A 23,090-nucleotide genomic window follows, 5' to 3' on the forward strand; every position below is an offset into this window, starting at 1 on the left:
TGTAATTAGATCTAAATAATAACTTGATTTAGCATTCCTCACAGATGATGTACACTTGTTCCTGTCTAAGAGCGAACCAGAGGGATGGATCCCCAGAGCGTCTGGCGAGAGCCCCGGCTCTATTTGTTTCTCTGAATAAGGATGATAGTTCAGGTGTAAACCAGGGGGTTGACCTGTCCTTAACTCTAAATTCCTTCTAAGGCGCATGCTTATCAATGATTGAGGGAAACGTTTTTATGAAGAAATCCAGAGCCTGTTCTACTTCAGGGATTTCCGAAGTATAAGAAATGTCAAATAAGGTCAAATAAGAAAGCTTGATCAAAGTTGTTCTTATTTCTGATTTCTTTTGATGATAGTGTGAAATTGAGTGTTTTCTTTAGTTTAGTATTCCTGATGCAAAGTATCAGGGAATGATCACTAAATCCTAAGTCAAATACACCACTAGCAATAATTCTATCTTTTCTATTGGAAAACATTTCAGCAATTAAAGTAGATCTTGAGTTATTTTTTAGGTGATATAAATCCTCTTTATATCCACGGACCCCCATGGGGATCCGAAGTGATATAAAGAGTTTACCTCGATCAATTCTCTTCATCGATATCACATTTTTTTCACAACTTTGCATGCTATACGATGCCACCATTTTTTTCCAGAGACGGTAAACACGGCATAAGTCACATCCAGTTTTCTCCAACTGGAGAATGTGTCATGTCCGGTTTCAACGCCAAATTTCCATACCATTGGTCGGCCAACTCAAAAAAATAAAAAATAAAATAAGAAATAATAATCTGATACATGAGAAAGGTCAAAGGTCAAAGATGGTGCCAACATATCTCCAAATGGCCTAAACATATAGGTGTCCGCCTAAACATACCTGTACTAAAACAGGTACAAAGTTGCATTTGCTCACATTACTAGCATCAACTTCGGCACAAGTACTAATAAGACCCTGGAGTACTGATTCCTAGATGATTTGGGCTTGGTTATCAGGTTTCCAAGGTGATATTCACTGTAAAAGCTGTTGTTTTTTTAGGCGGAGACTGAATTTGAGATGTTTTATAATGTTCTAGCTCTATTTACTCTGACACAGTAACATAGATTTTGATTCTGACAATTCTACAGCCACCCCACAGGTGTTAGCTTTCATTTGATAACAAGATCATTATGAAGGCCCTTGTGATTGTGGAGATATTCTATATTCACTGTGGGCATGTCATTTCGAGCAGAAAACCAGAAAAATGAGGTGGATATCAGGTGACCTCATTGAGATAAGGAATCTCTTTTTCAAGGGGGACCTGGCCAAGAGGGGCAGCACAAGGACACAATCATACATTCAATACACAGATAATAAGATACGCAGGTTTGGAAAAGCAGGTTTGGACGGGCACAGACACTGAAATTGAAAGCAATGACAATTTCCAATAAGATACATAATACAAAATAACAAGACATTAAAAGCAGGTTTGGGTGGGCATGGATACTGAATTAAAAGCAAAAAAAAGAGAGAGGGGAGGGGGAGCGAGAGGGTAAGATTTGTAATCAGGGGAATGCACTGTAGCCTTTGCATTTGTTCTTTTACGAGTCCCCATTGCTAGAAATAGATTTAATGACTTCCTGAGAGGAGCTATTAATGTGTATTGCTTTTGGAAGTTGGGACCATGGTTATTCTACACCTCCCCAATATGGACTACACGTAGCAGCAGGGGGCCTCAGATCCTCCCTAACTTCTATAGGTGCCCCATTGAGAGCATTCTGTCTGGCTGCATCACTGCCTGGTCCGGCAGCTACACCACCATCGACAGCAAGGCTCGACAGAAGGTGGTGACAATGGCACAGTACATCACAGGGAGTGAGCTCCCAACCATAGAGGACATCTACTCCAGCAGGTGTCTGAGGAAGACCAGGAAGCTTATTAAAGACTCGAACCACTCCCTGTTCTCTCCGCTACCATCTGGCAAACGGTTCTGGAGCATCTGGTTCCAAGACAGCCTCCAAGCTATAAGACTGAGCCTACGGGGGCGTTCGATTCCGGTCGGGGACATATCCTGCATGTCATCCCTCCTCTCTCTCTCACCCATCCTTCCTGTCTAAATCTTCACTGTAGCTGTCAATAAAAATGAAAAATATGAGTGGGACTGCCCCACTCAGAAAAAAATACTTAAAAAAAAAAAAAAGACTGACCCTAAGACTGAACTGATTCCCTCATCTGTCGAGCAGCACTACCTGCTGCTCACCTGTACTCACCTCACCTCACCTCACACACTCACACACATACTCATTCCCTTCATTGCTGCTATATCAAAGTTGCTGACCCTGACGGCATTCCTCGCCGGGGGCTCAGGGCGTGCGCTGCACAGCTGGTCGGGGTTTTCACTGACATTTCCAACCTGTCACTGGCCCAGGCAGTTGTTCCCACGTGCTTCAAGTCAACAAGCATCGTGCCGGTGCCAAAGAACTCTGCTGCGGCAAGGCCTGAACGACTTCCGCCCTGTTGCACTCACCCCCATCGTCATGAAGTGCTTCGAGAGGTTGGTCCTGGCCCACCTAAACACTCACCTTCCCCCCACACTAGACCCCCACCGGTTCCCCTACCGCAAGAACAGGTCAACGGAGGATGCCATCTCCACGGTACTTCACTCCAGACCCCCCTATATACAAGCAACACCTATGCAAGGATGCTGTTCATTGACTTCAACTCAGCATTCAACACTATCATCCCCTCCAAGCTGGTCACCAAACTCAGTGACCTTGGTGTCGGCACCTCCCTCTGCAACTGGACCCTGGACTTCCTCACCAACAGACCCCAGCTCGTCAAGTTGATCAACCACTCCTCCTCCACCCTGACCCTGAACACCGGCGTGCCACAGGGCTGTGTGCTGAGCCCTCTACTCCCTCTTCACCTACGACTGTGCCGATGCATGACTCTAAAACCATCATCAAGTACACAGATGACACCACGGTGGTAGGCCTGATAAGTAACAATGACCAGTCGGCCTACAGGGAGGAGGTCCAGCAACTGGCGGTGTGGTGCGCTGACAACATCCTGGCCCTCAACACCAATAAGATCAAGGAGATCATTGTAGACTTCAGGAAAACTAGGGGCTGCGTACACTCCCCCATCTACATCAGTGAGATGGAGGTGCAGTGTGTCCCCAGCTTCAAGTTCCTGGTTGTCCATCTCTCCGAGGACCTCTCTTGGACCCACAACTCCTCTTCCCTGGTCAAAAGGCGCAGCAGGGCCTATACTTCCTGAGGAGATGGAAGAAAGCCCAGCTGATCCCAGCCAGATCCAGACCAACTTCTACCGCTGCACCATTGAGAGCATCCTCACCAACTGCATAACAGTGTGGTACAACAACTGCACTGTGACCAACCGGAAGACCCTGCAAAGGGTGGTGAAAACTGCCCAGCAAATCATCGGCACCAAACTCCTTTACCATCCAGTCCCTCCCGGCTGACCGGTGGACCAAGCATCATCAAGGAACGCGCTCCCTTCTGACATCAAGCTTGCCCCCACTCTGGACACCTTTAGAGCCGAGCTAAAAACCCACCTCTTTGTCAACGATGTTCCCTAAGTCAAGTCCTTATTTGTTGTGAAATGTATGCCTTGAGATGTATGTTTAAGTCTCTGATTGCTTTCTGTGTTCCTTGTCTTTGTTTTTATTTGTTCCTTTACCCGGGCTGCGCCCCGGGCCAATGTAAAAGTTGGATGGGGGGCGCATTATAAATAAAATGAACATAACATAACATAACAAGGACAACTCGCCGCACCTCAGCCTCGGTCTGTTTGATCCCCTGCCATCTAAGAGACTCAAGAAGTACAGGATGCTCAGGTCGCATACCAGCAGGCTCCAGAACAGCTTCTTTCACAGAGCTGTCACTCTGAAACATCTAAGAGACTCAGGAAGTACAGGCTCCTCAGGTGCCGTTCCAGCAGGCTCCAGAACAGCTTCTTTCATAGGGCTGTCACTCTGACCCAGCTCACAGAGCTGCCCCCCCCCCCCCCACAACATGGGGTACACTGACTCTCAGTATCCCCCTCCTCCCCCCGGTCACTGTGGACAACTAATTTAGCCTTTGCATACTCCCCTGGTTAATGTGAACACTCAATTACCCCAAACTATCTTTGCACGTGCCATCTTTTTGCACATTTGTACATAATGTACCTCTTTTTGATATAGCATTTATTTATACATCTGTATACACCATACTATACATAGCTACCTTAATTGTACATAGCTTACTGCTATCCTCTCCTGTATATACCTCTAACTACCGCACTTGCCATACTGTACCTATCACTCGTGTTTTATATCACCATTTGCACTTCTGGTTAGATGCTAAATTGCATTTTGTTGTCTGGTACTTTACTCTGCAATGACAATAAAGTTGAATCTAATGTAATAATCTCATATTCATAATATGTATCTGTATATGTTGGGCCTAATAGGATAACAGTTACAATATTAGGCTTGGCAAGGAGATTTGTCCTATATACTGTTAATAGCAAAGCATAACTTAATATTCATAATGTGACTCGAGGTCATTAAGTAACACTATGTGCAAAGAATAGTTTGTGCTGTTTAGTGCAAGAATGGTTATCGTTTTGATGAATCAAAAGAGGCATTATTAATACTGTAAATGTATACAATTATTATAAGGCAAATACTTCATAGAATATACTGTATGTTTTTTTTTACAATTGCCTGTGTTTTGTTATTATTCCCTTTATATTCCTATCCTTATATGTACAGTATACTGCACTGTTGAGAGTTTGCTTGTTACATACATGTAATTGTAGCATGTCTGCATTCTGCGTATATGATAAATAAACATTGTTTTGATTTGATTTGATATGCAAATCATGTACAATCCTTGCTCAAAAGATTTAGAATGTAAGGCTCACAATCCAAACACAAAGCGAGCTGAACAGAGGCGAGGAAGAGAGGCGAGACAGAGATAATCCAGGGAGCTGAGGGAGAGTGTGAAGGGAGAGGAAATGGACTGACTCTTCTGAGAGAAGCAAATCAACACTCCAGAATAGAAGAGAGTACAAAGGAGAACGGAGAAAGGATTGGAATGGAACAGACTGAATTTAACTCTGGTGGATGGGGTGCAGTAAAGACAAAGGGTCGGTGTGAGAAGAGAAGTTAGGGAATATAGGGAGGAGAGAATGGAAGAAACAAAGAGAGATGGAGAGGGAGACAAAGAAGAGAGGGAGGGAGAGGGAGAGGGGAGATGGAGAGAGAGTGAGTGAGTGAGTGAGTGAGTGAGTGAGTGAGTGTGTGAGTGAGTGAGAAAGAGAGGGGGAGAATTGAAGGGAGGTTAGAGAAGGAGATTGAGTAGGATGTGAAATGTGAGTGACAAGTACAAGTCACAACCCTGATAATAACATTGACCATATGCACGTGTTCATATTTGACTGAGTGAGTGAGTGTGTGTTCATGTATATATTTGGCTGAGTGAGTAAGTGTGGTCATGTGTAGATTTGGCTGTGTGAGTGTGTGTGTGTGTGTGTGTGTGTGTGTGTGTGTGTGTGTGTGTGTGTGTGTGTGTGTGTGTGTGTGTGTGTGTGTGTGTGTGTGTGTGTGTGTGTGTGTGTGTAACCCTAACCCTAACCCTAACCCTAACCCTAACACTCACAAACACACATTAAACCAATGAAAAGTTGTTTACTACAAATCATTACAATAAACACATATAACCAGCGCCCAATTTGGAGTCAATAATGGCTGAATATATTCTGGTTATGGTATATATTGATTGATTGATTGATTATACTTTAATGTCCCCGAGGGGAAACTTGTCTTGGGCATGGTACTTTCATGCTTCAAGTGCAACAGAGACGATACATACAACATACAGCAGGCAAAGTAAACAACAGGACAGCAGCAAACATTGAGTGACATTGGCAGCAGTTTCCACCTGGACATGGCATCATTTGGTATAAATATATATTGCACATAACCCTTCAATGGTGTTTTCGAATATTGCACATGGCCCTTCAAGTGGTGTCTAAGATAAAGTGCAGGTGCTGGTGATCATGTCCTAATCATCGTTTCTGCTTGAGCGAATTGATTAGTTTAATGGAGAATGGGACAAATGATAGTTTTAAGAGCTTATTATTACATCTTGGCATGCAAAGCCTTCTACCTAGGGGGAGAACTTCGTATTCTGTCGAGAGCGGATGTTGGGGGTCTGCGATGATCTTATTAGCCTTGTCCAGGACAGTTTTTTCATATAGTTTATTTAGGATCACATAGTCTCTTTCACCTACAATTTTCATGGCTGTTTTGTGAATGCTGACTAGTCTGTTTTTTTATATATACCGGTAACTATAATACAACTATAATAGGAGTTGGAGTGCTGAGTTGCCTTTCTACAGGAAATCTGAGAGATGACTGAGCATTTCAGGAGAGCCGAGGATCATTCTGTATTCAGAGCATTAAGCGTCCTGAATTTTCAATGCATTTTAAGAGGGGTACCACTCATCATATTCACTATAATTGACTGCATTTTAATGATACACATTCCTTGCATTTTAAACAGACTTGACACTGTGCATAGTAACTGAGTTTGGAACTCTGACACTGTACAGCAAACTTGTGCTTGGTTGCATAAACGCATGCACCCACCCACCGACCCACGCACGCACGCACACACACACACACACACACACACACACACACACACACACACACACACACACATACAGACACACACACACACACACACACACACAGACACACACACGCACACGCACACACACACAGGCACACACACACACACACACACTCACACACAGTCTCCAAATACTCCTAATATAACTGGAAATTGAATATTACCCTACTTTCTCATAACTTTTGCTTTGGCACCAATTATTACCAAGTATCCGCCTGGCTATTGACTAAAAGGAAATGTAATCACACCTTCCGTACATACGTAGCTGAAGCACAGATGATCTGAACACACACACACACACACACACACATAATAAAAGGTAATGGTTGGTAATAACTATGTCTGGGTTTGGTGAATGGGCCAGTAGGACTGGCAGAGAGCTTTCCTGTATAATGCTGTCAGAGCAGGACACTTCCAGTAATGCCTGTCTGCTCAGAAGGACTGCTGGGGCTGTCTGACACTAACCTTGTGTCCTGATCGAAACACAAAAAAGGTTCCAAAAGGCTTCTTCGGGAACCCTGCCTTTCACTAATAACAACGGCGGGGGGGGTTGTCCAGGTAACCCTGCTGCTTCAGCCAGATCAAAGGTCAAGGGCAGTATTTCCTAAACAGTGGCTCATGGTTAATTCATTTTGGGGTTTCAGCTCGCAGAGTCCTGGCTAAAACCACTTCTTTCGTATACTTGGTGGATCAGAAGAAAATTCCAAAGCCAGTAGGTGGGTGACAGTGTCGTGCGCGAACAAGGCGCACAGGTGTGTGTGTGCGTGAATGAATGAAGCATGCGGGTGTGTGAGAATGAATAAGGCGCGAGCATGTGTGGGAAGCGCGTTTCCTTCCCTTAAAAGGCAGGCGAGGGGAGACGCTTGTTTGGTGGAGGAGTCGGAGAGACGACCTGGCCAGGTGTATAAGAGTGGGGCCGGGGCCAGGTGACAAGGAGGAGAACCAGGAAGTGAGCTTCGGAGAACGTGCCAGAGCCAGGAGCGGACGCGCCGACTGTATGCTGATTGACCCCCGGTGACTGCCTAAACTACGCTCGCTAACGGGAGATAAAAGGGACGGCCCGAAGCCTCACCCTACTCAGGGGTTCTGAATGTGAGTCGGGGGCCGCTGTTCGTCCATGTTGCTGATAATTGTTTTTGTCTCCATTTTTCTCTGAGAGACAGAGAGCTATGCCGGGGTGAGAGACGAGGAGCTATGCCGGGATGAGAGACGAGGAGGGAGGGTTAGGGTTAGAGATCAAGATTACCAACAGAGACTGATCAAGATTACCAACAGAGATCAAGATTACCAACAGAGATCAAGATTACCAACAGAGATCAAGATTACCAACAGAGATCAAGATTACCAACAGAGACTGATCAAGATTACCAACAGAGATCAAGATTACCAACAGAGACTGATCAAGATTACCAACAGAGATGAAGATTACCAACAGAGATCAAGATTACCAACAGAGATCAAGATTACCAACAGAGACTGATCAAGTGCCCGACAACCAAGCCTGTTGAGTATCCTTTGCTCTCATAATATTGTTCTGGTGTTTTCCAGCCCCATTGAGGGAAGCTGGACCCCATTGATGGACGCTCCCAGGAGGGGGGGCCGGATTTATTTTTCTTGCTTTATTTTGGGGGGATTTTGTGACTGTACCATACTATTAGCCAAATAGTATTTTATTGGGGACTGTGTAGGGACTGGGGGGGAGATAGGAGGGCTGTGCATGAACATTTGGCTTAACCCCGGGACTGGAACCTTATACTGTCTTGAAGCTGCCCCCATTGCCTTTATCACGTGTGAAACCTGATTTGCTGAATATAACCGTGTCTGCGCCTTCCAGGTTGCCTGCTTGAATGTGCTCCGTTCGATTTTCCTAGTCACCTGTGTAGCGCTTTTTAGAGTAGCTTCATCATTGAAGGGATTGGGGGTTTGGGTTGACAGAGGACCGTGGTGAGTGGTCAGCTCTGGGGAATACCATGTTAGTTGGTGGAGAAGCCCTATTCCACTCCCTATTCTTAACAGTGCCCCCTTACATGAACTGTGTTTATCAGACTAGAATCTTTAATAAAGTTTGGTGTTTTTTCTTTAGTAAAGATAAAACACAAAACTTTATTAAAGATTTTCGTTTCTAGATTCTAGATTCTAGTCTCTCGCCCTCAGATCTTTGTGATCCCCCACATTCACAAACAAGGCACAGGCAGGGGGAATGATTCTTCTTTATCCATCTGTTTGTGCCTTGTTTGTGAACACGGAGGATCACAAGGATCTGAGGGCGGGCTCTACCCCTCTGGTGACATCTTTGATACAGTGAGAATGTCACACATAAAACAGGGAGCTTTTTGTGAGAACAAAATGGTGAAATCCGATTTGAAGGGTTCGTCTTTGATCCTCTCAGGAAGTAAAAAAATTAAAAAACATTTAACGTTGAGAAGGCATATAGACACCTCATCGTCATGGAGACACCTGGCCAGGAACCATTCCAAGGGAAGACGGGGAAAACAGGAAGTGAGAGTGGCTCTGATGTAATACAGTAGGTTGCACAGAGAGTGTTATTCGAATGTCAAATTTGATGGAGCAGAATTTAACAACAATATCATACATCTGAATGAAACTATTGGAAAAGGTTGCCCCCATGTACACTTTCTATTCTCTTTGATTACATTATCCCTGTTATTGATTTGTTTACCTTGTTGTGACAAAGTATTCCTAGTTCAGAAAGCCTGGAGAAATCCTTAACAGAAAGTAGGTACAAGGGGGTGGAAACCCGTTTGCGATGAGTTTGAAATTCTCCAGAACGCCTAAGGAGGCGTGAGAACAACACAATTTGGAGGTATGGCTACGCAAGACAATTGATTTATGAGCAAACAAATAACTGAAACTGCCAACAACTGAAACACTAAATTCTACATTAGATAAGGATTACTACAGTATGTGACTGAGTGGAACATATGTGAACATATGGATTAGGTGAGTAATCCCCACTGCTACCTAGTTAACTAGTTAACACTACTTTACATTGTTAGCAGGCTCACAAAACAAGCCGTGTTAGTTGACTAGGGATGTGTCATTGATTTTCAACAACGCAGAAATGTATTCACCCGATCATTACATCGGATCCCGACATGAGGACCAAATGATCAGACTGTGTCACATATTTCGAGAGAGAGAGAGAGAGAGAGAGAGAGAGAGAGAGGTACAGCAATGTGCAAACACAGCAGCAAGATTTGTTAGCTGCTGTGATAGAAAAAGGACATCAAATGGGCTAAAACCACCATAAGAATTGAAATAAGTTTTATTTCATTTATTTATTCTAGTATGTAATCTATGTGTAATCTATTTATTTGTAATCTAGTATGTAATCTATTCATTTATTCTAGTATGTACATGTATGTACATTACATTCTTTTAGTTTTTCATCTTCACACTTCACATGCTTTGGCAATGTAAATGTATGTTTTCCATGCCAATAAAGCTCTTTGAAAATTGAGAGAGAGAGAGAGAGAGAGAGAGAGAGAGAGAGAGAGAGAGAGAGAGAGAGAGAGAGAGAGAGAGAGAGAGAGAGAGAGAGAGAGAGAGAGAGAATGTGTGTAAATCTCACCTCCTGGGCATGGTACCTCCTGGGCATCTGCAGCAGAGTGGAGAACCTGACTCTAGTCTCCTCCACAAGGAAGAAAAACCAGGAAGCTTGTTGGCCGTTGAACACAGAGAGACTGGAGGCATATCCAGGACAACAATAATCAGGAACATCAATACATTAAGAACTAGGCCAACACTGTGTGTGTGTGTGTGTGTGTGTGTGTGTGTGTGTGTGTGTGCGTGCGTGCGTGCGTGCGTGCGTGCGTGTGTGCGTGTGTGTGTGTGTGTGTGTGTGTGTGTGTGTGTGTGTGTGTGAGAGAGAGAGAGTGAGTGGAATCTAACTATCCCAGTAAGAAAACGGCGAAATGCAGTGAAAGTTCCAATTTTACCTTGACACTAGGTGAACCCAAGACGCCTCAGAGAATCTGAGCAGACAGCAGGACAAGCAGTGCTGATTGCTCTCATTTTCACTGAGACACACACAGGCACACAGGCAAAGACACACAAACATACACACACTTATTTATGTTCTTTATTGAGCAGTCTTATGGCCTGAGGAAATAAGCTGTTCTTCAGTCTGGTTGTGTGGGACGCAGCTAGCGAACAGAAGACGGAAAAAAACGTCAGATCAGATATATAAACAGGTTATTTTGATAAACTGGACACATTTTGGGAATATACGTATATGGTTACTTTCTCGCCTGAAAACATATTAAAACTTCATAAAATAACACGGCCTTAGGCTCCTGTACCTCCTGACCAAGGGTAGCATGGAGAGGGTAACAGGCTGTTGTGTGGGTGGGTGTGGGTGGGTGTGGGACTGTGGGTGGGTGTGGGTGGGTGTGTGGGGTCCTTAATGACCTTCAGGCACCTGAGTCTTGTCAAGATGTCAGCTGCTGCAGCTTTTGTCTGAAAAACATCACCCCTTTACACCAAGGGGGGGAGGCATGTGGGGGGCTGGGTGAGGGGTGGGGCTGAGACCGGGGGAGAGGCACTAAGGTAGGATGGGGGTGACAGGAGAGGCGGTGAGGTACAGCAGCACTATGACGAGTGTTGGTTTATGTGTTAATGTGTCAGAAAATACAGACTTCCTGCCAGACAGGCAATTACAGCTCATGATTGTTATCCACAGTTAGAGCACTGTGTGTGTGTGTGTGTGTGTGTGTGTGTGTGTGTGTGTGTGTGTGTGAAAGAGAGAGAGAGAGAGAGAGAGAGAGAGAGAGAGAGAGAGAGAGAGAGAGAGAGAGAGAGAGAGAGAGAGAGAAGGGGGGGGTGAGAAAGATGAGTTTGAAAGTGACGAGCAGTGTGGGTGATGGAAAGTCTTGAGAGTTCGCTAATCTAAAGGGTCATAATGACGCACAGCAATCACCCAGACTGCTCTGCAATCATGGGGCATCCATCTTAGTCTTGCTAGTCAAGCATACGTTTAAGTACTCAAACCTCAGCTTAAGAAAACACATGCACGTCAATGTCAATCAGTGCCTTCAGTATTTTTGGTTTAATTGATTGTTTTGTCACTGATATACTCAAAATAGAAAGATGTCAAAGTGACAATTATCTTTTAGAAATGTTTGCAACTTAATTCAACATGAAAAGCTATAGAGAGAGTGCAAGGATAATAGGGTCTCTAATTGGCAAAGGAGAATGTAGTCTCTTTTCTCTGTTTGGTGATCAAGAATGAGGTAAAAACTCCTGGCCAAAGTTTAAGAGTATTTATTCAAAAAAGATAAGATCGGGGCCTCAGATTACAGGATCAGGTTTACACACAAACAGTCACGTCGTGGGCAGAGGACGACAGAAACAGACTGAGGAGCTCCTCAGCACAGGGTTTTATAGCGGTCTCTCAGCCAATCACATCACAGTATGTTCTTGGCCAATCGTGATCCTTCCTTCTAGGCCTCTGATTGGCCTAGACCCTCGGGGGCGTGCATGTGCGTGTGTGTGTGTCTGCGCATGTGCGACAATTGCTTCTCAAATCTCCCCGCGATCATTTGTAATAATATGTATGTATATATATATATATATATACATGTAATATGTTGTAAAAATATACGTTAATATATGTGTAAGATATACGTTATATAAGAAGGCTATTAATTTGTAAAAATATACGACAAGAACCAATATCATATATCAGATTTAACTTATTGAGTGACTTACATGTTTGCATTGTAGCTCGTTTTAGTAGTATCATAGCAAAGGGAAGTGATACTTATTGACTCAAGACAGTTCAGCTTCAAAATTCACTTCAAAAATGTCACTTTGATATTATGGGATATTTTGTGGGACATCAGTGTAAAAAAAATCGATGAAGTCTATTTTAAAGTCAGGTTGTAACACAACAAGATATGGAAAGAGTACATGGGATTGAATACATACTGAAGGCACAGTAGAATTCTCTTAACATGCATGTGCTGTGGCTATAGAAAGTCAACACACCCCTTCACTTTTTACACATTATGTTGTGTTATAGACTCAATTTAAAATGGATTAAATAAAGGAAAATTGGCATCAATCCACACACAATAGGCTACCCTATAATGACAAAGTGAAAACAAGTTTTTTGAAACTTCTGCAAATGTATTAAAATAAATTGAAACACAGAAATACCTCATGTGCAGTCTTCACACCCTTTGCTATGACAGTCTTAAAATGAGCTAAAAAGCTAAAATGTCATCAATAAATCACTCAATGAGTTGAATTGAGTCCATCTTTTTTCCATAGTTTTTTGTTATATTTCTCTATTCTACTCCCCCTCATGCCCTCCTCTCTCAACTGTCACTCCATACTCTCTCCATTCTATTCACCCACTCCATGCCCCACTTTTAGAAATCAGATGAGTTTTTCCAAGCAGACAAACCAATCATGTCATGTTACATTTTGCAAAACCAGTTGAGGATTCGTTGTCCTTTGCCCAGGCAAGATAAAAAGCAAGGAGGCCTCCTCCTGGTCATACCAGGGTACTACAACAATACAATTGCTTTCTCATCCTCAGTATCTTAGCTGTGGTCCAATAGGCTAGGTGCACGATCTCACTACTTCCTGAAAGGCAACTGGTATGAACATATCCTGTCTCACTCTATTGGTTTAATTTATTAATCAGCTGTGCGGTAAACCGTTGGAACACACAGTGCACAGCTGATTAATCAATTAAACCAATAGAGTGAGACAGGATATGTTCATACCAGTTGCCTTTCAGGAAGTAGTGAGATCGTGCACCTAGCCTATTGTGTTTCTCCTTTTTGTTCATTCACAGGCTAAGGATCAGAGAGGAGAGTGGGCTTAATCTTTAAGACAAGATGCTAATTCTCTCTCTCTCTCTCACACACACACACACACACACACACACACACACACACACACACTCACACACTCACATTGCCATCTTCATCTTCATCATCATCATCATCATCCTGATTTAGGCCCACAACACTGCAGTGTACCCAGCAAGGCCAGGTCAAAGCAATGAATGAAGTCTCTTCTAACAACATTCCTGTGTTTTTCCTGGGTCTGATGATTCAGAGGGGTAGGTAGGTAAGCCCTTTCACCTGCCTGAGGTCTGCTGCCTGCTGGACAAGCTCTGCCCTCCTCCTCTGCTTCCCCCACCGGCCGTGATATGAGTGCATGAAGGTGAGTGAGTCTAAATTGGCAGAGAGTCTATATTTTCTATTCCAACATCTGTGCTTGCATAAGCACACACACACACACACACACACACACACACACACACACACACACACACACACACACACACAGCCTTTCAGACAAAGGTCATGAATGCTAATGACTGCTTCTGCAGCTCACACTGTAGTATATTCATCTTATTGGCTCCATTCAAATCTCATTAACAGTCGACTCCTAATCTCCCTCCTTCATAATAATCCATAATCCAAGATTACTGATCCAATCCCATCCCGTTCATGGTCCACAATGTTGTGCTACCTACCTCCCTGTGAGTCACAACCAAACTGGGATGCCATGGAGATTGAATTTAATATACCATGAAATTACATGATTACATGACATTTGGACATTATTGACCATTTAATTTTAGAATTAAAACATTATAGCTCATGGCACGTACTGTATGTGTATGTGTGTGTGTGTGTGTGTGTGTGTGTGTGTGTGTGTGTGTGTGTAGGTGCGTGTTTGTGTGTGTGTGTGTAGGTGCGTGTGTGTGTGTAGGTGCGTGTGCGTGCATGCGTGTGTGTGTGTGTGTGCAGAGTAGAACAATTGCATGTATATGTTTTTTCCCCAGAACAGTCAGAGGTTATCTAATGTCCTACTGATGCAGGTTCCTACAGAACAGTCAGAGGTTATCTAATGTCCTACTGATGCAGGTTCCTACAGTGTTCCACAGCTGATGGAGCGCAGCGTTCCCTCCTGAACCTAATATGATCAAACATTATGTAGCTTCCCGTCCAGGCCCGGCCCAGCCTTCTGCTGTTCTGTAGGCTGACGCCCTGCACTTATGTAGCGCCTTATTCCCAAGCGCTTTACAAAGGCCTTTCACACACACACATTCACACACCGATGGCGGCAAGCTACCATTCGCCGGCCGACTCATTGGGAGCAATTTGGGGTTCCGTGACTTGCCCAAGGACACCTCGACACGTGGCCAGCCGGGGATCGAACCGCCGACATTGTGATCATTAAACGCCGGCTCTACCTCCTGAGCCTCAGCTGTGATTGAGCTGTGGATGTGTATATTTGTGCGTGTGTGTGTGTGTGTAACCATACATCTGTGATGTACAATAAAGCTGCATGCTGCTGAGCCAATCAAAAGCCACATTAAGATGCATGTTGACTCTTCAACCTACCAGTGGGACTGTTAGAGGTGTGCTGATGATGTCCTGTGTGGTGTGTGTGTGTGGGGGGGGGGGGGGGGGGGGGGGGGTTACACTAAAGGGGATATAGAAAATAAGAAAAGTTGGAAAACAACTGAATATAAAATATTATGTATAACCCTCAAACAGCCCTCCAAAAGCTTTACAATCATTTAATCATCAGTGTGAGATCGGGTTGCATCAGCCACAGATGCAAACTAAAGCCAAGGGTTAGTACAATAGTCACATGGTTCCTTACCTAGAAAGTAGTCTATAGGCCAGGTGAAACTAATCCAAGTTGTTTAAATGACCACTACTTCAGCTAACCTCTGACTTGGTTGGAAGTTACTTTGAGGTGATCTTGGCATAAATGTTACACTTAATTTTGTTCCCCAAACACTCCCATTGTTGTTGTTTTTTAGATGTGGCTTAAGTTAGCTGAAGTTAGTAGTGGCTATATAAACAACTCTTACGCATGGATTACAGGTTATCAAGGCTCAGAGACTACTATCAAGGCCATCTGACTATACATTTTACTTTTACCCTTTTAAGTTTATACATAATTTCCACAATCAGGATGGTATAAACGGCTGTGAAGTCACATCATTTATTTTCACACATTAGATACATGTGGCAGATGCTATGCTTTCTTAAATAGCCAAATTAATACAATTAATAACACATAAGAATGCATCTTTATTTTGTAAATAAAGCTACAAATACATCTTCCATCAGGTTAAGGAACCTGTTTATTTGGTGGTCTAACTGACTATCTACTTACTGTAAATGAGGTAGTGAGTGACCCAACAGGAAATATGTGGAGGGAGGGAGGGAGAGAGACCATAAACTGATGTCCCTCCTTCCTGTGTTGTTTATGTGTTGTACCGTGTCATAAAGAGTCTCATCTGATCACCTGCAGAGCCTGTTGCATCTCCTCCCTCAGGTTTATCTCCGTTGTGCAGCACAATGTACCCCGTTGTGGTGGAAAATATCTTCCTCCTGGTCCTTGTCACCCTCATCAGCGTTGTACAGAATGGTGAGAGAAAAAAATATATATATAATGGTTTTTTATAAATGTTTTTTGTTGTTTTTTGTTTTGGTTGTTTTTTATACAATTTTCTATACCTTTAATATGTTCCATTGAGATACAGACTATATTTTCCTAGAGAGCCTTGACCAGGTTTAAAACCATTGTAAAATCCTGAAGAAAAGTGGCAAATGTTGTGGCAAAAAATATATTTTGCTGACTCAAAACTATAATTTGTCTCTTTTACCCTGGCCATTGATTAGATGTTTTTGATTTGAGAAATGGTTTAGAACTCAGAAGTAGGGTTGTAATGTCTTGTTAGTAAACACTCACACTGTGTATTGTGTCTTTGTATGTTCACAGCGTTCTTTGCTCAGAAGGTAGAGAGGGAGGGTAAGGTGGACAATACCAAAACCTCTGCTTTCGACCGTGTGTCATGTGCCAAGTAAGTTTGTCTTTCGCGCATACATGACTTAGGCTCATTCACATCGTCCAGAGAGACGGCACTATACTCTTTCCAATACCAAAGCTAATCATGCTCAACACATTTCAATGATTAATGATTAGTCAAGTCATCGTCAAGTTAACTTTATTCTAGTTTATCTAGATCTAACTTGTTCTTATGCCCCTGTGCTTTAGGCGAAACCCTTAATATACATTAACTTTCCTTCCTTTACACTGACTAACAGTAGCCATAATAGCAGTACCGTTGTAACAGAGGTTCATGTGAGATTCGTTTTGCATATCCTGTAATTTCCACCCCTCGAGTGGTAAACTTTCCATCCTATTTGCATCTCTCACAACATCGCTATCACCATGGGGATACGTTCCTGAAAAGCTCTCCAGGACTGTATTCAGTAGGACACAATGTTGTGGAATGTTCAGAAAGAAATATAATGGTATTGTACTGTATACATGTATAGTTAGGAATCATCTAAGTGGTAAATGTACTTCAAAATGGTACTACTCATTCTCAATTGTGCATTGATGAACTTCCTGTTTTTACCCACTGAACCCACTTGCCTGTCTACTCAAAAAGGAGGCTAGGTTGTCTTAAAGATGATTGTTGGCAAATATGTGTCTCCTTTTGTTTCATGAATGCTGGACTGTGGGTCTCCATTATGTGGTTCCCTTTCAGTAAATCACTGGGATCTAACACGTTTGTATGGACTGTGTCTAGTTCTCCCTCCTTCAAGCAAACAAAGGTTACCAAATATACTACCATCAATATGTTGCCAATATGCTGTTTTGAAGGAAGGAGATGCGTGAAGTAGAGAGGGGACACTGTTTGAGACTATTTAGACAGACCGACAAGATGCAGTAGGACTGTGTGGCTTTGTTGATGTGTCATAGAGGAAGTTTTTTGAGGACACTTTTGTGCAACACCCCTCCCTGCCTGTAAGGAAGAGTGTGTTCAGTTATTCCTTGCATTCTGTTTCATCATTGCTTCACACACAACACGCTCACGCAATACAAAAACACAGTTATTCTCAACTGAATAATTTCAGCATCTTTTTACATAAATATGTTCTGCTTTACTAGCAGTGATTACAAGATCCTCGTTTTTAAAATCACATTTTATTGTCCTAACCCTTTTTGCAGAATGCGTGATTGCCTCCCTTTTCAAAAGCAGATTTTACCAACTCAGCTCTCCTGAATAACCCCTTTACACACTGCACAGTTCTTGTTACTATAATTCATTTATTATAGCTTTCATTGTTTGTTTTTCTCCGTAGTCGTAACTGCATGGATGCCTATGCTACCTTCCTGGCGGTGATGTGGTGTGCTGGGCTGTGTCTTAACCAAGGTAGACCATCATCAGCCAGACTGCCTCAGACTGGACTGCTCAAGACACACACGCACGTACAGTCGTACACACACATACACACACACACACACACACATACACACACCCACGCACACACACACACATACACACACACACACACACACACACACACACACACACGACATGTTGATGTTGGTCTCTGTCATGTCCACAGCTCCTGCAGCCTTTGCTGGGATTGTGTACTTAGTGGCGAGACAGAAGTACTTTGTCGGCTACATGGGCCAGACATCTCAATGGTAACTAACTGTTAAGTAGTAGTAGTAGTGTCCGTGTGTTTGGTTACATGTGTGTTTTACTAATGATCTTATTTTTACAGCACACCTGGGTACATGTTTGGCAAACGTGTGCTGACCTTCCTGTTCCTGATGTGCGTTGTGGGTGTCTTTAACTTCCTTCTGGACCGTTACTTTGGCAGTGACTATAAAGAGTACGTGGAGCTCATCACCAACGCAGCGTCCACCTTACTCCTCATCCCTTGACCGTGTGTGTGTGTTTGAGTAGTGGTTGTTAGGAGCAGTGACATTTTCCGCATTTGAAATCAATTTGATATATTTCAACTTTTTTTAATAAAATGAACAAAATAAAACAAATAAAATTAATCATTTCAAAATAATAAAAAATAATAATATCTGGAATAATTTTAAAAAGACAAAGTAGACCTTTCAGGTTGTTTTTTCTGCAACATGCCCCCATGTCCGTCTTCTTTTACTAGGCTAGATCTCCAACATGTGTGTTCTCAAAGCTGGCTGGTGTCATCTTCCATGGTAAGAGATCTAAAAAAAAACAATAAAAAAAAAAACACACAATAGTCAGAATAACTGAATGACATGGTTGAAGATAGGTATAGGCTATTTGGGGTACCATTATAGGTGTGAAATGTACTGGGCAAACAGAAATACATTGGGGATATGTGACAGGGTCTGGTGAAAAAGTCCTCAAGTAGGGCAAGGACATTTTTCATCTTTTTCCAGATTATCACTATGAACTAGATTATCTAACTGAATGTTTAACATGCTGAGAGAACATCGACATGCTAAAAACACATAACTACACGTAATTAGATGATCACACAGTCTTTGCTTTTGAACACGTCCTAAAACGTATGTTTGTTTACCAGCCATGTAACACTTACGCAGTAGCCTACGGCAGACAATACAGTGTATCCAATTCACAAAGTATTTATTGATCCTAAAACTGTGGTTTGTTATATCGAGTAGCCTCTTCAACACTCCAACTTTCGTAATATGCAAAAAAACTGATAACACATTATTCTTTTTTTAAATAAGAAGCTTTTTGGTCGTTTGCGTGACTTGAGAATTGCCAGGTCATCACATAATATGTGACACGTTCTAGTGTTTTGGTCCGCATGTCGGCATCCGATTTAATGTTCAGACTTTTCTTTCAAAAAATGTGAATACATTTCCGTTATTGAAAATCAATATCAAACATAACACAGCTTGTTTTGTGAGCCTGCTAACAATGTTAAGTAGTGTTATAGTTAACTAGGTAGCAGTGTGGATTACTCACCAAATCCATTGCGTTGCAGTATTTTGGTTTGACTAGCGAGTTTGTGTTGTGATTCTCAACAATGTTGAAATGTATTCCCGTGTTTCAAAATAAAAGTCTAAACATTTGTATTGGTTGCCGACCTGCGGCCCAAAACATCTCGGTTGGTTTTCAGAAAACAACTGAAAGAGCTGTTCATTTCATGTTGGTCCTGCATTAATACTCTTAGTAATAGAATGGTTTTCTTTTAAATTCTCCATAACTTTTTTTCCTTTCCATGATTTTTGCTCTTATTTCTGTTTTTCTTTTCTTTATGTTTTCTGAGCAAACTAGTTTCAGGTTTTTTTGTGCTATCCTACCATTTTGCCCCATGGATATGATTTTGTTTGTGGTTTCTTTTATCTTATTTACATGTATTAAGTGTTCTTTGTGGTATATTGAAACCTAGCTATTGACGGCAGTGGAACTATGTACAAGCCTTCTGGGCTTCGTTCCCTCCTTGCGTTTCATGTGTGCTAAAATAAACCAAACTGAACTAAACTAAACGTGTCACATATTCTAAATGACAGTGATAGTAATTTAAATGTCCTAGCCTATGCCTTTATAGGCCAACATAAAAGCAATATTCTGGTTACCTACCTTAAATTTACGTTTGCTGAAGCCGAACCAGTGGGGAAAGTCGAAGAGTGCATCAGAGTAGTATTTGAGGGTAAAACATGTATCTCCCCATGTGGGCTTGATATTCTCTCCATTAGCTTTGACACGGAAGCTCTCCCCTGCCCAGCCAAGCAACATGTCGCTCAAGTCAATCTGGGAATAAAACAAGTGAGAAGGCTGTGTTCAAACATAACATTGAAATGTTAAAGACACCAAATTGTGTTCTAGTGCTATTGGCACACATTGTGTGAGAAAATCAGGTTATTCATGTGTAATGAACGTGTTGGGCCCAAATTACACTGGCTGCGTCAACCTCGCCTTACCTCAACGGCGTGTGTGAGTTTCATTTAAGCGCCATGTAGACTATAATTATATTATGTTAATAAGTTAAAAGAACATGAGGTGAAGGGCAGTATTTTTCCAGTGATTTCTCTCTCTCTCTCTCTCTCTCTCTCTCTCTCTCTCTCTCTCTGTGTGTTCGGTAAACATTGTGACAGTATACATTTCCATCTTGCTTGATCAAAGTCGCGTGAAATGACATGTCGTTGACGAATGACATGTCATTGAAATATTAGAGTTAATAACATTCCTGTGGAAATGCTCATGCTCTGAATGATTTGTCTACTACTATTTGTCCCGTTCTCTCTCTCGCTCACACACACACACACACACACACACACACAGACACATACACACTTTCTTTCTCTTTGCTTCTCTCTGTCTCCCTGTCTGTGTGTGTGCGTGTCTGCGTTCTGCTTATAGCCGTTTCACTTTTCGAATCGCTCGTTAAGGACGGATGACAGCAGAGACTGAACCCAGAACAATTTATAATGAAGTGAAATGAAACATGATATTATTATCCATTATCAAAGGCAAACTAAATGTACAAAGATAGAGCTAGCTGTAGCAGCTCCGTATAGTAGCACAGCCACAGTAGAGCCGTGACAAAAACGGGGGCAGTAGGGACGACGCTATAAAAAGTCCCGCCAAAAAGTTCCCGCCACGTACACGCGCCGCTGAGGTAACGTCAGTGGTGAGTTTTAGGCGTTGCAATGCCTAAACCCACATCTATAGGATTGAATTTAAGGAATAAAACACTTTAAATTGTTGACATTATGTCATTGTTTGCTGTATAGGTCTCTTATATAGAAAACAACATGAGCAATAGGCTAAGCTTACATCGACACGGTAGCTCTCCCCAGCGACAGAAGAGAGAGTCCAATCCAGTCCTCTCTCTATCTCCCACTTGATGGAGGGGTTATTCCCGTCAATCGCCACAACATAACGATGCAACTCTGAAAATCAGGGAAAGAAGGGTGAGAGAAAAAGGAGGAAGAGTAAGATAGATATAAGGGGGAGAAAGAGAGAGAGTGGAGGAGTGGGAGAGAGAACAGTCATGTCACTGTGGAGACGGGGGCGGGCCAAGTCATGAAACCCAAAGGAAAGGAATCATAAACTGAGTGGATCAACATGAGTCAGAGCCAAAGGTCACTCTGAACTGTCTGCAACTGGTCTAAGAACTGTAATGACCTACTTAGGCTAAAAGTTTATAAATACAATTTAAAAATCTATATGCAATGTGCAAATCATGGATGAATGATAATGCCTAATCATTTTGATCTATATCTGAACAAAACGGTGGTAGGTCTACTTGAGGCAGTGTAGGCGAAGAAAGATAAAAGTTGGAACCTGGACCATAACGCAGTTTTGGATCTGCCAATACAGTATGCTACAGTTATAGGCTACATATATTGTGTCTGAGATCAGATTCCGAAAGTATAACATACGAGAATATGTTGTTTGGAGATAAAATGTTACCTTTGAGGGCTTTCGATCCTTTTGTGTCTGTCGATAAAGGCTTGTCGTCGTATGCAGACACCAGGAGATATATTTTCTTGGAGATGAGGCTCTTTCTGACTCGAGAGTAATCTCCCACATTATGCACTTTGATTTTTCTGGAAGAAAACAAAAATCAAAGTCAGGGAACACGATTTAGCGTCAATAGCCTGAATACTGAATAACTGAATACTGTAGCGAACGTGTCCTTGGTAGTGTAACTCGCCCCATGCGGGAGTCGAACCCCGATCTCCCGCATAACCGACGGCCGCGCTAACCACAACACCAAGAGAGTTAACTCGCTTGGAGGAGCTGTTAACGGGCCTCATACAGGATCCGGCGGTTATGCGGGAGGTTGGGGTTCGACTCCCACATGGGGCGAGTTACACTACCAGTTCACCTTCGCTACAATACATTAGAAAATAGCATACTTTCCCGGCGATTGCTGGAAAATGATTTTTCCTTTGGACGAGTTGAAGTCATCGATTAACACGTAGCAGCGTTGCGGGTCGCTTCTCACGAACCGGTACCCTGCCCCTGCCCCTGCCCCTGCCCCTGCCCCTGCCCCTGCCCCTGCCCCTGCCCCTGCCCCTGCCCCCCTGCCCCTCGCCTCCACCGAGAAGCCTGCCGGGGGGCTCCGGAGGAACTCCTCCACCTCGAACACCTCCATCATATCTTTACACAGGGGAAATGCGTTAATAATATAATTCGTTTTAGTTACATTTCGTCTTCGGTTTTGTCTTGTTGTCGTGTGACTGCTCCAGTCCCAGGCTGTGCTCGTAGTAGAAAGCCCTGCCTGTTTGGACGGCGAGTCCAGAGGTTACTTAACTTACCACGTGATGAGGAAGTTCCCCAGATGTACAGTTACTGTCGCTCTCTGATGAGAATGCTAATCGCAACATGAATGTTGATACAATGTCACATATGGATGCAAGTTCAATCAATCGCTTTTGGGGAGTTCCTGTAAAAATTGGATGACCACTTTGGTAAACTTCCTCATGTGGATTGTTGACCACGGTGTTGTTCTATTTGATCAAATATTGATCCGTTTTGCATTTCCCGAATTACAATAATTATCGTTTTTCCAATGTAGCATTTTATGTGTGTATATCGATGTGTGAGCATGTAATTTAACCC

The 23,090-nt window shown here is 42.8% G+C and overlaps 2 protein-coding genes across 2 annotated transcripts; one reads left to right on the forward strand and one right to left on the reverse strand.

The window, feature by feature from the left end:
- Window positions 1-16,044: 16,044 nt before the first annotated feature.
- alox5ap (arachidonate 5-lipoxygenase-activating protein) lies at window positions 16,045-18,434 on the forward strand (the record flags this gene model as incomplete). The annotated part of the gene is made up of 5 exons (XM_080549819.1): window positions 16,045-16,114; window positions 16,469-16,550; window positions 17,842-17,912; window positions 18,109-18,190; window positions 18,271-18,434. 5 exons carry the CDS (start codon window positions 16,045-16,047, stop codon window positions 18,431-18,433), a joined length of 468 nt encoding a protein of 155 aa, XP_080405945.1. The 3' UTR covers window position 18,434.
- A 134-nt stretch (window positions 18,435-18,568) lies between these two features.
- Window positions 18,569-22,626, reverse strand: medag (mesenteric estrogen dependent adipogenesis; the record flags this gene model as incomplete). The annotated part of the gene is made up of 5 exons (XM_080549514.1): window positions 18,569-18,727; window positions 20,100-20,270; window positions 21,297-21,412; window positions 21,936-22,072; window positions 22,385-22,626. 5 exons carry the CDS (start codon window positions 22,624-22,626, stop codon window positions 18,707-18,709), a joined length of 687 nt encoding a protein of 228 aa, XP_080405640.1. The 3' UTR covers window positions 18,569-18,706.
- Between the last annotated feature and the right edge of the window lie 464 nt (window positions 22,627-23,090).

Source organism: Nansenia antarctica, assembly GCF_963989245.1.
Source record: "Nansenia antarctica genome assembly, chromosome: 20".
NCBI classification, from domain to species: domain Eukaryota; kingdom Metazoa; phylum Chordata; class Actinopteri; order Argentiniformes; family Microstomatidae; genus Nansenia; species Nansenia antarctica.